Consider the following 17573-nt stretch of genomic DNA (forward strand, 5'->3'; position numbering starts at 1 on the left):
CAGACAGTCAGGGATGGAATCACAGAATGTATGTATGTCACATACACATACTGTACATACATTCCCTTTCTCTGACTGACTCTTCAGGCTTAAAGCTTTTAGCATTTTATTGCTCATTCAGCAAGCCATTATCACAGTATTTTTTTGGGGGTAGGGAAGGGAAAAAGCCCTGTCAAGTGGCTAGATGCAGTACTGGGGACTCTGCCTCTAACATAGGAGACCTGGGTTCAAATAAATCTTCGCTCCTCCTGTTCAGTAAGCCTGCGCCTGTTAAGTAGGAGACCTATAGGACGCGTCCCAGTGACTACAGCTCTGACGCTTTGAGTCCAACAGGACAAAAGTGTGATATAAATGTTCTCTGTCATGTCTCTGCATCTATAGCACTGACATCTTCTGCAGCACTTTACAGAGTACATAGTCATGTCACTGACTGTCCTTAGAGGAGCTCACAATCTAATCCCACCATATTCATAGTCTTGTGTCCTACCATATTATTATTTGTTTATATGGCACTGATGTCCTCTGCAGCACTTTACAGAGTACATAGTCATGTCACTGACTGTTCTCAGAGGAGCTCACTATCTAATCCTACCATAGTCATAGTCTAACGCCCTACCATATTATTATTATTATTATTATTTTTTATTATATTATGGATTTATATAGCACTGACATCTTCTGCAGCACTTTACAGAGTACATAGTCATGTCACAGACTGTCCTCAGAGGAGCTCACACTGTAATCCTACCATAGTCATAGTGTAATTTTCTACCATATTATTTTGTATTTGCATAGCAGCACCGATGACCATGCTCACATTCTGATGCAGGGCCACGCCCATTTATGCTCTTTGCCACCATGGGGGGGGGCACATAAACTGTCTTTGTCCCCGGGCACTGAAAGCCCTAGCTATGCCTCTGGAGTGGACTGATGCTCTGTGCACGTGTCCACCATAACTGAGGAGAGGGACTTGCATGCACCATTTTTCCTTGTGCGGCTGGAGCGGAGAGCCGCTGAGCGCAGAGCTTTTTCCCGGTAAAAGTCTGTCAGCTTTTTCGGCTTTCCCTTCTTACACTTCTTATTTGGCTCTAATTCTATGTTGCCCATCTCCATTTTCACCAGTGTTCAGTCCAATTGGAGCTGCTTTGAGTCTCTTTATATGGCTGAATATTGAAGTAGCACAGCTACGTATACATACACCACGCTGGCAGCCCTCACACTTTCAGATTACTTTCGATCGTACAAATTGCATCAAAAGATGGCATTTTATGAACAAAAATTGTACCGTTAATAGGCACCCTCATAGTCTCTTCAAGTAATAAAGGCTAGACTATATAACCCACAAAGTTAATCTATACATACATAGATACTTTATTCATACATGCTGTACGTAGATGCATATATTTTATTCTAATACTCTATAGAATTTTTTTTAGACTTGCATTATACAATTAGTATCTACTGTATAATATTATCTTGCTTTATTTTCGAGCAAACCTATTTTTGTGTTAAGTTCAGGTCTACACAAAATTATGTAACATTTTGGGAAAAAAATACAGGCGAGAAGTCCAGCACTTGACGCCATAATAGCAAAGACTGCTACAGCCACCATGTATTTCCCTTTAGTGCTCAGATAGGTCGGGATCATGGCAATCCAGACACTGCAGAACACCAGCATGCTGAACGTGATGTACTTGGCCTCATTAAAGCTGTCCGGTAATGTTCTGACTAAAAATGCTATAATGAAACTAACAGCTGCAAGAATCCCCAAATATCCCAGGACAGAGTAAAATGCAATGGCTGACCCTTCGTTGCACTGAATGACAATTATGTCCTGAAAAGAGTGAGTATCTTCTTCCTGGAATGGAGGACAAGTAGACAACCAAATGGCACAGATATTTATTTGCACAATTGAACACACATATATTACAGAATTGGATAATTTGGTTCCCATCCATTTGTTCCAGGAATTCCCAGGCTTGGTGGCTTTAAAAGCAACACAGACAATGATACTTTTCGCAAGTAGAGAGGAGATGGCTACTGAGAAGATGACACCAAAAAATGTCACACGTAGCCTGCAGGTTACATCTGATGGACGACCGAGGAACAAGAAGACACAGAGGAAGCTCAGCATGATGGAGACCAGGAGAAGATAGCTCAGGTTCCTGTTATTAGCTTTAACAATCGGCGTGTCTTTGTAATGCACAAAAATCCCCAATATTAAAGAAGTCAGAAGACAACACAAAATAGAGCCAGATGAATATACTGCAGCAATTGAATCCTCAGTGTAGGAGAGAAATACCACCAGTTTTGGAACACAGAGATCCTTCTTCTCATTTGACCATTCTTCATCTCGACATTTCATGCAATTTTCACTGTCTGAAGGCAGATATAAAAAAGCATAATCAACACAATAATTCTAAGGAAATAATTATGTTTCCATACATTTGGTTAGTGAGTATACATGAACCCCTGGAATGTGTGTATGAAAAAAGGGTGCCAGGAAAAAAGGGCCTGGCTAGATAACGAATTTTTTTTTGTTTTTCATGAAACGGTTTTATTGAATGCTTATAACTTGCGGTACATAAAAATTCAACACAATAAATGAAAAGAACATATTCATATGTTTACAATAACATGTCCAAACGTATTCAATTGTTGTTGTGAAACATCCAACACTAAAATACAGCTATGTCCTATTAGTTGTATTTATACATAAATACCCATAAGGTATTCTACCAACCAAGGAAATAACATTTATCTTATTGAAACAATAAGCTTAAAGAGACACTGAAGCGAAAAAAAAAATGATGATATTATGATTTGTATGTGTAGCACAGCTAAGAAATAAAACATTAAGATCAGATACATCAGTCTAATTGTTTCCAGTACAGGAAGAGTTAAGAAACTCCAGTTGTTATCTCTATGCAAAAAAGTCATTAATCTCTACGACTTTCAAAGTCGTGGAGAGGGCTGTCTTCTGACTTTTATTATCTCAACTATAAGTGAACAGTTTTCTTTTTCTCTGCCAGAGGAGAGATCATTAGTTCACAGACTGCTCTGAAAGAATCATTTTGAATGCAGAGTGTTGTGTAATCTGCACATATTAGGGAATAATGCAATGTTAGAAAAAACACTATATACCTGAAAATAAAAATATGAGAATATTTTCTTTGCTGCTAATCTTCTAGTAATTATTCATAGTACACAACCAATTCATTATATCATATTTTTTTTCCGCTTCAGTGTCTCTTTAAACATTGAGATAATAGGAGTGTTGTATTAACAGCCTGAGATCAAACATTTTCAGGACAAAGTGGTTAGTTGAAATTTAAAACTAGAGACCTAACAGTCTAATAGAAGAAAATAGACAGACCAAGAAGAAAGAGGAAAAAGAGAAGAGAAAAAAAGAAGAGAAGAAAATAAAGTTAAACATACAGGTAACCAAATATTCTGGTCTTACATTCTCAATACTTGAGTACTCAACTTTTGGGGTGGGTGGGGGGAGGGGGTAATTGATTATATGTCCTGCTGTTAATTAACTCTAAGAACTAGTTCCATAACTAAATTTTTCCTAAATATAGGTTTCAGTTGGGATATAGAAATTTGATCTGCTAACTCCCAATTAAGAGAAATTAATGAAACAGCTGTAATTAGAATATGGCATATATGTATTTGATATTGCTTTAAAAAGTCTTCTAGTCCTATTAGCAAAAGTGCCAATTGTGGCATAATTCTGAAATTGAGATCAAAGGACCTTCTGATCAAGGCCTCCACCTGACCCCAAAATAAGTAAATTTGTTGGCACTCCCAAAACATATGAAGTAAAGTGCCTGGGGCAGAAGAACAGTGCCAGCATAGAGGGGACATATCGGCCGAGAAGGAAGACAGTCTTCTAGTAGTAAAGTACCATTTGTACAGTAATTTATGAGATTGCTCCCAATGGGAATTACATTTAGAGAGCTTCAAGATTGAGGTAGTGGTCTTAATCAATTGCTTAATTGATATTGAGGTTTTAAGATTGTTAGACCAGCTTAAAGTGAACCTTAAGCCAAATAAAAAAATGAGTTTTACTCACCTGGGGCTTCCCTCAGCCCCCTGCAGCTGTCCGGTGCCCTCGCAGCCTCGCTCCGATCCTCCTGGACTTGCCGGCGACCACTTCTGTTTTCGCCGTCAGGACCCGACAGGCTGAGTACGCGAGTGATTCTTTGCGTTCCCAGCCACAATAGCTCCCTCTATGTTGCTATAGCAGCATAGAGGGCTGCTATAGCAACATAGAGGGTGCTATTGTGGCTGGGAACGCGAAGAATCACTCGCGTTCCCAGCCTGTCGGGTCCTGATGGCAAAACCGGAAGTGGTCGCCGTCGGGTCCAGGAGGATCGGAGCAAGGCTGCGAGGGCACCGGACAGCTGCAGGGGGCTGAGGGAAGCCCCAGGTGAGAAAAAAAAACTCATTTTTTTGATCTGACTTAAGTGCCTCTCTAAGGCATATCTTTGAAGTGGGGAAACTGAGTTTGTACTTAGAGCTTCATACCAAGTCGAAATGTTCCCTCTCTGAGTGCCTTTAAAGTTTATTAGAGTGAGTATCTGAGAAGGTAATTTAGAAAGAGTTATGGATTGAATTTTGATTAGATGAAATATTCTATGATAAGTGAAAAGTTGGGAGTTTGGAATCTGAAACTGTTTTTAAAGATCAGCGAAGGACTTGATCATCAAATCCTCAAATAGAGCATACAGTAAGGTGATTTGAGCATTATACCAGGGGCGAAGATTGAGATGAGGGATAAATTGTTGCAGCACTGATAATGGAAAGAGGGGGCATTGTGCATGGGAGTCATCTGATGGATGTTTGAGGAAGAGCTCCCAAGCCAGAAGTGTAGATTGGATCATAGGGAACTGGGAGGGGAGAGACTTTGCACCCAACATCTTACTCATTAATGTTGTGCGGGGGGTCGAGCCGATCAGAGCTGTTTCTAAGTCTACACATGGTTTTTGGGAAGAAAGGTTTCACCAATGTTTGACAATAGCTAAATTTGCAGCATAATAATACAATTCTAAGCAGGGAAGGCCCATACCCCCTTGTTTTTTTTTTTTTTTTTAGTTTTTTTTGTAGTATCATTACCTTGTACGGAACTCTTATTTTTCCCCCCCGCCAAATAAAGTTGAGACACACCTTTTTAGATCCATTCAAAATGATTCCCGTAGGGGAATGTTAACTGTATGAAATAGATACAAAATTTTTGGAAGGATAAACATTTTGATTGCAGACACTCGGCCAGACCAGGAAAGCCAAGACTTGGCCAAGTCAGCAGACTTTTTTTTACAAAAACAAGTAAGGGGAGATAATTATATTTACACAGATACTCAGCGTGACTTGACTGTTTAATACCCAAGTAGGGAACCTCATGTTCAGCTCATGGAAAGGAGAATGGAGAGGAAGCAAATGTAATCCTAACATAAGAGACTTGTGCTGGTAAAGCTTATAGATTGAAGCTTCAGAGAACATGGTAAGGTCTACTAGTAAGTGTTTTAATGATTCAATGGGTTAGTTAAAAACAATGCTACATCGTCAGTGAATATATTGATGATGTGGTGGGTATTCCCTATGTGTAACCCTTTTATATTTGCATTGGAACAGATTTTTTGAGCGATCGTTTCCATTAACATTATGAAAATTATAGTGGAGAGGGGACACCCCTGACGAGTTCCGTTTGAGATACTAAAGGATTTAGATATAAATCCTGCTGCATTAACTCTTGCTGTAGGTACGGAGTATAGAGCCATGATAGCTTTAATAATGGGACCACAAACCCAAATTTTATGTGCATGTCTTAAGAACTGACAATGAATGCTGTTGAATGCCTTTTCGGAGTCTAAAGTTAAGAGAACCGAAGGCATTCAACAGAGCTCCACATGTCTAAGCAAATCCAGCATTTGCCTCGTACCGTCATTTGCTTGACGTCCTTTTGTGAAGCCAACTTGATTGTAATTCTGAAGAAAAGGGGTTATTTGCATCAAACGATTTGCTAACTACTTTGCATATAACTTCGTGTCTACGTTCAGCAATGAGATGGGCCTAAAATTAGCTGGGGTGGTTTGATCCTTGTCTGGATTAGGGATGACTGTAATAATTGCTTCCAAGTACTCCGTAGGAATTGGTTTCCCCTCTAGGAAGGAATTAAATAATATTGTCAAATTGTGCACTAAGGAATCTGCAAAGGTAAGCAGGTATTCATTACTGAACCCATCAGGTCCAGGGGCCATATTACTTCTGAGTAATTTTATGGTTTTTAAAATTTCTACCTCAGTTAAGGGACTGTTTAGAATTCCTTATTGGGAAGTTGAAACTTTAGGTAAATTTATGGCATTCAGGAATTTATTTATGGATTCTTCCTATGGTTGAGTAGTTGAGGAGTCATTTTTTATATTATACAGTTGGGCGTAGTAGTCGCCATAGAGGTCAGCAATGTCCTTGGGGTTAGTTATCTGGCTTTTAGATATTGGGTGAACCATCTTATGAATTCTATACTTCATTTTTTGTAGCATGGTGGCTAGTAATTTACGTGCTTTATTGCTTTGAGAGTAAAAATTCAAATTTGCTTTTTGTAACATATAATTGCATTGATGTACTGAAATAAGTTGTAGCTCTTCTCTAAGATAAAAGTTATTTTTCTAACTCCAAATATGTAGACCTCTTCAGCAATCTTTCTTTTTCTTGAATTCGATTAATTAATTTGTCATATTGTTTATCCCTTTGTTTTTTAACTAAGGCTCCACGTTTGATTAGGAGACCTCGAGAGAAGGCTTTATGAGCCACCCAAATAGAAGAGGGGCCACTATCTGGAGTTTGATTGCTTTCAAAAAAATCCTTAATGTCTTTTTTTAAATTGTCAGTTAATGTTTTATCTGTTAATAGGGAATTATTTAATTTCCAGAAGAAAACTTTCTTTTGGGGAGGACCTTCTTTGATGCAAATATGGACAGGGGCGTGATCCGATCTAGTTCTGATACAGTGGGTTGCAAAAGTATTCAGCCCCCTTGAAGTTTTCCACATTTTGTCACATTACTGCCACAAACATGCATCACTTTTATTGGAATTCCACGTGAAAGACCAATGCAAAGTGGTGTACACGTGAGAAGTGAATCAAAAATCATACATCATTCCAAACATTTTTTACAAATAAAGAACTGCAAAGTGGGGTGTGCGTAATTATTCGGCCCCCTGAATCAATACTTTGTAGAACCACCTTTTGCTGCAATTACAGCTGCCAGTCTTTTAGGGTATGTCTCTACCAGCTTTGCACATCTAGAGACTGAAATCCTTGCCCATTCTTCTTTGCAAAACAGCTCCAGCTCAGTCAGATTAGATGGACAGCGTTTGTGAACAGCAGTTTTCAGATCTTGCCACAGATTCTCGATTGGATTTAGATCTGGACTTTGACTGGGCCATTCTAACACATAGATATGTTTTGTTTTAAATCATTCCATTGTTACCCTGGCTTTATGTTTAGGGTCATTGTCCTGCTGGAAGGTGAACCTCCGCCCCAGTCTCAAGTCTTTTGCAGTCTCCAAGAGATTTTCTTCCAAGTTTGCCCTGTATTTGGCTCCATCCATCTTCCCTCATCTTCCCATCAACTCTGACCAGCTTCCCTGTCCCTGCTGAAGAGATGCACCCCCTGAGCATGATGCTGCCACCACCATATTTGACAGTGGGGATGGTGTGTTCAGAGTGATGTGCAGTGTTAGTTTTCCGCCACACATAGCGTTTTGCATTTTGGCCAAACAGTTCCATTTTGATCTCATCTGACCAGAGCACCTTCTTCCACATGGTTGCTGTGTCCCCCACATGGCTTGTGGCAAACTGCAAACCGGATTTCTTATGCTTTCTGTTAACAATGCCTTTCTTCTTGCCACTCTTCCATAAAGGCCAACTTTGTACAGTGCACAACTAATAGTTGTCCTATGGACAGAGTCTCCCACCTGAGCTGTAGATCTCTGCAGCTCGTCCAGAGTCACCACGGGCCTCTTGACTGCATTTCTGCTCAGCGCTCTCCTTGTTTGGCCTGTGAGTTTAGGTGGATGGCCTTGTCTTGGTAGGTTTACAGTTGTGCCATACTCCTTCCATTTCTGAATGATCGCTTGAACAGTGCTCCGTGGGATGTTCAAGGCTTTGGAAATCTTTTTGTAGCCTAAGCCTGCTTTAAATTTCTCAATAACTTTATCCCTGACCTGTCTGGTGTGTTCTTTGGACTTCATGGTGTTGTTGCTCCCAATATTCTCTTAGACAACCTCTGAGGCCCTCACAGAGCAGCTGTATTTGTACTGACATTAGATTACACACAAGTGTACACTATTTAGTCATTAGCACTCATCAGGCAATGTCTATGGGCAACTGACTGCACTGAGATCAAAGGGGGCCGAATAATTACGCACACCCCACTTTGCAGTTATTTATTTGTAAAAAATGTTTGGAATCATGAATGATTTTCGATCCACTTCTCATGTGTACACCACTTTGTATTGGTCTGTCACGTGGAATTCCAATAACATTGATTCATGTTTGTAGCAGTAATGTGACAAAATGTGGAAAACTTCAAGGGGGCCGAATACTTTTGCAACCCACTGTAGCTATACTAGAGGAGATCACCTCCTGGAGCATAATCTTATCAGTCAAAAAAAAAAATCGATCTGAAAATGTGTTTTATGGACATGGAAAAAATGAGAGTAGTCTCTCTCTGTTCCATGTAGAATCCTCCAAGGAAGATAACACAATCTTTATAGCGATAAGCATCATTGTCAAACTTAGTTGATGATAAATACCATTTCAATAACAGATGGGAGATAATAACGTGAAGATATTAACATTAAAAATTGTTACGTAATTCAACAATACAGCTTAACACAGCTCTACTCTCACAAAGAACCCTCCCCTGGTGGTGCCTAAAACTTACCTCTGCCCTGTTGATGCCTAATCCTAACCACTCCCTCTGCAGAAAAATTATTTTACACATAGAAACAATAATGTCTTTGATAACGTAAAATCTGTACTTACAAACAATAAAAACTATAATTTTGCAAGTTTCTAAAATGACAACTGTAATGATCTGCGGGCGATTTCCAGTCAGCGCACACCATGTGCGCTGAAGCAGAAGGAAATCGCCACAATCGAAGAAGCAAAGCACCCAGTATAGATTTGTAGAGGAGAATTCCAACCAGCAGATGGGGCTGTGGAGCACAGAGGGATAAGTCCTCTGTACAGCCACAGATGCCAGGTTGAAATTGTATGATAGAGCAAGACAGGGCAACAAAGTAGCAACTCAGAAGAAAGCAAGAACAGAGACAGACTATGTGATTGTCCACCAATCTAGTTGCCACCCCGCGACGGCAAACATATCACATCATAGCAGGCCAGAGTGAGAAAGCTAATCGCAAGAGGCGATTGCCACCAGCAACACAAGACCGAACAAAGGCAGAGCGTGAACTGAGCAAGGAAGACACAGCAAATAACCACAATCTGAACGCCAAGGTAAATAACAAAAGAACTAGCTAAATGCGGTCCCCGCACGATATGCGCAACAGAGACAAGCACGTTAACGGTACGGCCACCGCATGTTAAGCGCAACATTGGCAAAGCGTACCAACCCTGACTAACAAATGAACACAGAAAAAATGACGACAGACAAATAACGCGAACGCTTGCTAATCGGTTGTCTCACACCAGACAACAGAAAGCGTTCGCTCCAGACAAGACAGACTGAAGGAGTAACCAGTAGCAACCGCAGCTAAGGTTATACTCCAAGAGTCAGACAAGGGAGATCCACCGCCTCTACCGCTAGGGCGAATGCGATCTAGGAGCGAGACCAAACGATTCACTGTCAGCCACCGCAGGTGACAGTACAATCGCAAGGACAGGACAAGACAGAACAGGAAAAAACAGTACAAATAAAGCAGAACCTGACTGCACTATAGGAAGTGCAAAGTGCACTCCCCAATAATGAACTACACTAGAATATTCGCAACAAGATGCAAAAGAGGCTGAGGCTCCAAGGTAAGTTTCCCTAATCAGAAACTATGTCGAGCGAGGAATTCTGGGAGGAAATGACATTTATACTAGACCTTCAAAGGAAGCAGACAAGCAGATCTGCAAGATAAGTGGATGCAAATCAGTCAGCCTTGCAAACTGACAGAAAGGAATCAACACAGTCCAGGGAATCAAGGCCAGCAGAGCGGATTCTGAAAACAACATACTTAAAAAACTGTAATGTTCTGATGTTGTTAACAATATTTATTGGGCACCCTTTTTTCAGTTTTTTTCGCCGTATGAACAATAATTGCATTAGAGTCTACGGTGCCCTTTTCGCCCACTAGCCACCAGCACCTTTTTTCCTACTACCCCTGGAACTCTCCTTTAGATAAATGGGAACAATCCAATTTTGTTAATTGCTCTTGCAGTAAGGCCACCTATGGAAAAATTATATTCTGTAATGTGTCCATTCATTAGTCCAAGAGAATACTATAAAATGAATGAAGGCATATAGCAATAGGTTCTTGTGCGCTCATAAGGCTGGGAAAGGTGGACAGTATATTAATAGCTGTGATCAGCATGTTAATTGCCTTGTGCCCACTATTTATTGCTACAGTTTGTACAAAAGGTTGCCCCAGGGCTCGTTATTTTATCAGACACCTTCAGTGTCCAAATTTCAAGTTATAGCTGCTAATCACAGCTATTAATGTTGGCATCTATGGCAGTGCCCAAACTTCCCCAGTGAATTCAGCACCTGATAAAATAAAGGACGCTTGGTAGCTACAGTTAGGTTAGAGCTAGGCAATGGCATAGATAGAGGTGTAAATATTGGTGGGGATTGCTGCAGGTGGGGGACAGTTAGGAATAAGGTGGGGAGGGGATTGGTTAGTGTCAGTCATTGTTGGGGGGGTCAGTTGGGGTTAGGCATTGGTTGGGGGGATTGGTAAGGGTTAGGCATTGGTTGGGAGGGTCAGTTAGGATTATGAATTGGTTGAGGGGTCGGTTATAGTTAGGCATCGATAGAAGGAGGGTTCAAGTGAAAATGGGGTCAGATAAGGCAATAGTAAAATTATTGGTAATTTTAGCAATATTTTACTAGCTGATATGGCAGACATCCAAACTTCCTTGGGCTTCTATTTCAAGTATGGCCCTATACACACAAGTCATTCATATACATGTGGTTAATCATACATTTGTTGTTTCTAAATCTGACTACATGCTGTAGAAAATGTTGGATGTCCTGTAACAGCAGATGGATGCACTATAGAAGGACCACTAATCTGCTGCATGACTGTGCTTATTCCCCCACTCAGTGACCAGCCAGATGGCCCCTACGGTATATTCTGTCTCCACTTCTCATGATTTCCATGGTCTCTACAACTCTCCAATGGTGCCCCGACCTGCAGTCAGCCAGGCTGACATACTAGAGAAGGGTTTTCTTGGTAACAGAAAGCCTGGGATTTGTGATATGTGTGTTTAAGACACTGTGGATGATATTTAATGTACAAAGGTCAACAAAACTCTCTCTCTTCACATTTGTGGAAGATAGATAAAATAATGGAGTCTAGATTTGAGACTTACTGGTCTTAACTTCTTTAAAAGGAATCTTTGAAGTTTGCCACAGGAGAATTTAATTTGATCACCTCAGTGAATAAAAACAGCTGTGTAGCTCATGAATTATTGGCAGTCATTTTTCACATAGAAAATGGCATTTTTGATTTTCGAGAACATTTTTGTGAAAATATACATTGTATTTCGTAATATGGTGAAAATATGGGAAAATGCAATAAATCTTTATTTTTACAGTGAAAATGTGAAAAACTGTTTATTTAGCGCAAACATTTGCAAAAAAAACCGTGAGAAATGACAAATGTGCTTTCTATGACATGATTATCTATGGCACTTTCGTTCAAAAGTCTAATTCAACATTTTTTTTGCAAATATGAATGCAAAAAGAATATCAGCATTTTCGCTCATCAGAGATCAGAGAAATGGCTTCTCAATGAAGCCGCAATTTGTGCTCCGGAGAGGCCATTATCGATCCAGGCGGGTAATAATGATCACATGTGTGTATTTATTTTATTATTTTCCCATTAAGTGTTACATATAGTGATGACCATTGCCCAGACTACCCCCCTCCCCCAACACACACACACACCTATATACTTTTTACATATGGGATGCTCTTTTTATGCTCAGTCATCTTATTAACCAAATTATCTGTTGGCTGTTACACCAAATGTTTTTTTTTCTTTCTTGTTATATTTAGTTGTTTGTGTATTTTTAGCAGTGTGCAACTTCACAGTCTTCTGGGTCCCCTGGCCAATGAGTTTTGAAAACCACATCACTAGCATCAAATTTATGGTTAGCATGTGTTTCATAAAACAACATTTGAAAAAGGAAATAATGGGACAACTTTTTATTTTAAAAACAAATTAAAAGTAAATGATACTGCGCCAGTCCTGGATCCAAAAACGCAAATAAAGATGGGTTTGCAGTGGTAAAGGTCCCAGTTAGGTACAATGATAAAACAGATATTTTCCTCTGGGCCCACCATCAGGTGCAATTGAACAGAGTGATGTTGTCACATCTGCTCTATTACTATGAGACAATGGGCTCAATTCTGGTAGCTATGTGGGGTAAATGTTTTTTTGTTGGTAAAATACCTCATGAGGTATTTTCCTCTTCTTTTATCAATTCTGAAAGATTTTTTTCCATTTCCAAACCTTAGGTAAAACATGAGGTAATGCATAGAGTGAGGCAAAACGTGAGGTATTTCAGTGGTAAGCCTGCAGCAAATAAGTAATAATCTTTAATTGTCTTCCATAAGTTAGAATAGTCTTTGGAAGATGTTTTTTTTTTTTTTTTTGAGGAGGGAAGGTGTATTTGATTATGTAGCAACCTATGAAAAGTAAATTTATAGGCATCCATTATAAAAAAAAAAAAAAAAAATCCAGCTCATTTACCTTTAGAGGCTGGGGGTAGGGGGGGGGGGGGGGTAGGAGCAATTTTAGAGGCTGGGGAAGAGGGTGGGTGGAGCACTTTTAGAGGCTGGGGAGGGGTCAGCACTTTTAGAGACTGGGTGTTTGAGTACTTTTACTTTTAGAGGCTGGGGGTCTGGAGGGGGGGTGTTACAGCACTTTTACTTTTATAGGCTGCTGGGGAGGCCTCGGAGCAATTTTAAAGGGAACCTTAACTGGCGAGGAAAAATAAATTCACTTACCTGGGGGCTTTCCCAAGCCTCCTGCAGCCGTCCGGTGCCCGCGCCGGTCCTTCGGTGCCCTCCGGTCTCCCTCCGCCGCTAAGTTTCGTTTTCGGACGACTGCCAGTCGTCCTCGGGCCACTTCCGCATTCCTAGTCGTAAACTGCAGTAAAGCGCGTCCGCATGACACGTTTGGCGTCATGCACATGACACGTTTGGCGTCATGCGGACGCGCTTTACTGCAGTTTACGACGAGGAATGCGGAAGAGGCCCGAGGACGACTGGCAGTCGTCCGAAAACGAAACTTAGCGGCGGAGGGAGACCGGAGGGCACCGAAGGACCGGCGCGGGCACCGGACGGCTGCAGGAGGCTTGGGAAAGCCCCCAGGTAAGTGATTTTTTTTTCCCCGCCGGTTAAGGTTCCCTTTAACCAGAGGAGGGGGGGGGGGTTCTGTGTTTGCCGCAGTTTTACTTAATTTTTTAAAAAGTAGAGGCTGTGGGTTGGAGCATTTTTCCAACCAGATGTTGGGGAATGGCAATGTTGGGGGGACGCGGAAGATGAAGGATTGTACGGGGTTTGGAGTACTTTTTCTTTTTTTAAAACAAAATGGAACTTGGGGAGGGGGGGGGGATTCGTTGGTCAGATCACTTTTAGTTATTTCAGCAAAATATGGGGACCCTGAACACAGAACAAGCTGAAAAGGCTCCATGTTATGTGACAGATATCACAATTCTATCACAACACTGCATTTATCATGTGGTAGAGGTAGGTCTAATTATGTGAGGTCAAAGACATGCAAACATTCCTCTTATTTCTCTTCAGAATTGAAGTGTGAGGTATTTCACTACTAAATACCACACATTTTTAGTCAAAAATTACCACATGAATTACCTCATGTGATGTGATACCCCACATCACACATAAACACACATCCATGCTTTTTTTTCCTTTTCTTTTTTATTTTGTACATTTAATTTAATTTTACCTTTGCATAACAAATCCTTCCCTTTATTTATCCTCATGGTGAAAGTATTATAGACCTGGGCTTCATTAGTAGCCCATACTTTACTTTTTACAAATAAAGGGCAAGATGCCCTGGAGCAATATGGCCACAAAGGCACTTCCTCTTTTGTCACATCCAATCAGCAACACTCCCCCATTCTGGAGGGAAACCACCGCACCACCCCACTCCCTGATTGGACAGGAGGCGTGGCTATCACACTATTTAATCCACAGTTTTTGGACACCTTGGCACTGAGGCGCCAGGTGTTACCCGGACCTATTACTGGTAAGTGCTTGACTAATCTTTGTGTTATTCATCTCTGCCTATCTTACTATTCACACCATTGTCCACCTAGACCTGTTTTATGCTCAGGTCCATTTTAGATTACTTTGTATTGATCAGCTTCCCCCCCCCATCCCTATCACCACCATATAAGCTCTACTCCCAGGTCCCCCCCCCCTCCCCCTCTTGTTCACAAACATTTTTTGGCCATACCATTATGTTTGATGCATACATTTGCAACTATTTTCATGATTTTTGCACATACATACTCCCAGGTCCCCCCCCCCACCTCCCTCCTTGTTTCACATACATTTTTTGGCCATACCATTATGTTTGATGCATACATTTGAAACTATTTTCATACTGTTTGCACATACATACTCCCAGGTCCCCCTCCCCCTCCCCACTTGTTTCACATACATTGTTTTGCCATACCATTAAGTTTTATGCATATGTTTGCAACTATTTTCATACTGTTCTACTGTCTATTTTAGATTACTTTGTATTGATCAGCTTCCCCCCCCATCCCTATCACCATCATATAAGCTCTACTCCCAGGTCCTTCCCCTCCCCCCTTGTTCACAAACATTTTTTGGCCATCCCATTATGTTTGATGCATACGTTTGCAACTATTTTCATGCTTTTTGCACATACAAATAATCATTAGTCACTAAACCCCCACAACCCCCTCCCCCCCCCTGCTTTCCTTTTGTTCCCCCCCCCCACACACACTTCCACCACCACCCATACCCACATACACACCATGCATACATGCATATGTTTCTATCTACATTACACAATACACTAATATGGTACGCCTATGTTTATCAACTATACTATTTACTATATCTTTATAAAGTGATTTGGTTCTGATGTACACCTACTTTTGCCTTTGTCCCTAGTTGTATGCTCTTATGCTATAATGCCTGAGGAAGCAGGTTTACACCTGTGAAACGCGTTGCGACCCCCTTGGAGTATGCCAATAATTTTTTTTCAGATTTGAACTGACAGTTTATAGTGTCTGCTTACAGGAGGTAAGTCCACCACTGCCTCCAAAGCACTTTTAAACATTTTATTACCTGATGTTATCATGGTGGCACCTCTGTTCTTTCTACATAATATGAATTATCCACCCTTGGTGGAGGGGGATACCCCTTTTTTCCTGTCTACAGAGAGCGACTTCTTATTCCTGAGTGGGGACAAGATAATCTCCTCACCTGCCTATACAGTGGTTGCCTGGAGGTAACCCTGTCCTGTGAGTATATATATTGTACTCTTTACATATATCCATTTTTGCAGTACTTACTACACTATTATTGGGCTCTCGGTTTCCCTCTTCAGAATTCAAAAGTTTATTTTCCTCATGAGGTAAATCAAATTCCATGAAGTCATTATCTACTAAATGCTACCAGAATTGAGCCCAAATGCCTCAGTTGCTGTACCAACTTTAGTGAAACATGTTGACAGTATCACACGGAAAATGAACAAAAAATGTTAAACAATTTTGCATGTTGGCTTTACATCAATTTCAATGAAATTCAAATGTTTTCAAAATTCTGTTTGCTTTACATTTTACGAAACATCTCAATGTTTATGGAATTTGGGTGGTTTCTTACATACACATTGCTGGTGTAATTACACAAATAAACACTGATGAATCTGGAATACTTATCTGGCTACAACAATAACAGTTGCATAACTCAGGTAAGAATAGAAAGTGTACCAGTTGTGTTGGAGATGTGGCCATCAGGACACGGGGCACACTCATAGCAGCAAATGTGAGGGGAAGATCCAGACATTTTTCTGCTCCCAGGCAAGCAGGGGTCATTGCATCGAGATACTGGGGGCTGAAATCACACACACAAATACAAGTTCTTATCATTTTCAACTTGTTATTGTCATTTTCAACACTGCATTTTGTTGTCTCTCTATTCCTATTGTTATATTGCAGTTCTCTGTATCTGACTGTCCTCAGTGCACTGACTTTAGCTGCTATAGTGGTACAGTAACTTGCACGCACCATACCTCTTATAAGTTCCTTTTTTGTTTCTCTATTCCTATTGTTATATTGCAGTTCTGTTTGTGGAACTCTCCAAGTACTTTAGCTGTTGGACAGACACAGGTGTGCACATTGCTGCTATAGTGGTGTGCAGTACCTTACATGCACAATACAACTCATAAGAACATTTTGTTTGTCTCTCTATCCGTATTGTTATATTGCAGTTCTGTTTGTGGAACTGTCCAAGTACTTTAGCTGTTGGACAGCCACAGGTGTGTACATTGCTGCTATAGTGGTGTGCAGTACCTTACATGCACAATACAACTCATAAGAACATTTTGTTTGTCTCTCTATCCGTATTGTTATATTGCAGTTCTGTTTGTGGAACTGTCCAAGTACTTTAGCTGTTGGACAGCCACAGGTGTGTACATTGCTGCTATAGTGGTGTGCAGTACCTTACATGCACAATACAACTCATAAGAACATTTTGTTTGTCTCTCTATCCGTATTGTTATATTGCAGTTCTGTTTGTGGAACTGTCCAAGTACTTTAGCTGTTGGACAGACACAGGTGTGCACATTGCTGCTATAGTGGTGTGCAGTACCTTACATGCACAATACAACTCATAAGAACATTTTTTTGTCTCTCTATTCCTATTGTTATATTGCAGTTCTCTGTGTCTGACTGTCCTTAGTGCAGTGGCTTTAGCTGTTGGACAGACACAGGTGCGTACACTGCTGCTATAGTGGTGTGTACACTACCTTGCACACACAATAGGCAGGCAGAGGCAGACCACACCACATGGGGCATAGAGGCCACGCTGCTGTGAATTTCTGTGGTCTTAGAATGGTGCCTGGGTGTTTAGAAGGCATGTACCCTGAACTCACAAAATGCTGATGATGTACTTAATTGGCTTACACCGAGCACCCCATCTTCTATTGCTTCTGCTCGGAACCTTACCACACCATCCTTCTCCTGCTCTGATTTGGGATCCCCACGACTTACCACTCATCCCACCACCACTACAGCTGCATCACATGAGATGACAGAGGAGTTATTTACAC

The 17573-nt window shown here is 40.8% G+C and overlaps 1 protein-coding gene across 1 annotated transcript; it reads right to left on the reverse strand.

The window, feature by feature from the left end:
- Positions 1 to 1471: 1471 nt before the first annotated feature.
- On the reverse strand, positions 1472 to 16334 carry LOC137546375 (vomeronasal type-2 receptor 26-like). The gene is made up of 2 exons (XM_068268798.1): positions 16234 to 16334; positions 1472 to 2379 (listed from the first exon to the last, which is right to left on the reverse strand). Exons 1-2 carry the CDS (start codon positions 16307 to 16309, stop codon positions 1472 to 1474), a joined length of 984 nt encoding a protein of 327 aa, XP_068124899.1. The 5' UTR covers positions 16310 to 16334.
- Positions 16335 to 17573: the final 1239 nt, after the last annotated feature.

The sequence above is a fragment of the Hyperolius riggenbachi genome, chromosome 1, assembly GCF_040937935.1.
Source record: "Hyperolius riggenbachi isolate aHypRig1 chromosome 1, aHypRig1.pri, whole genome shotgun sequence".
Taxonomy (NCBI): domain Eukaryota; kingdom Metazoa; phylum Chordata; class Amphibia; order Anura; family Hyperoliidae; genus Hyperolius; species Hyperolius riggenbachi.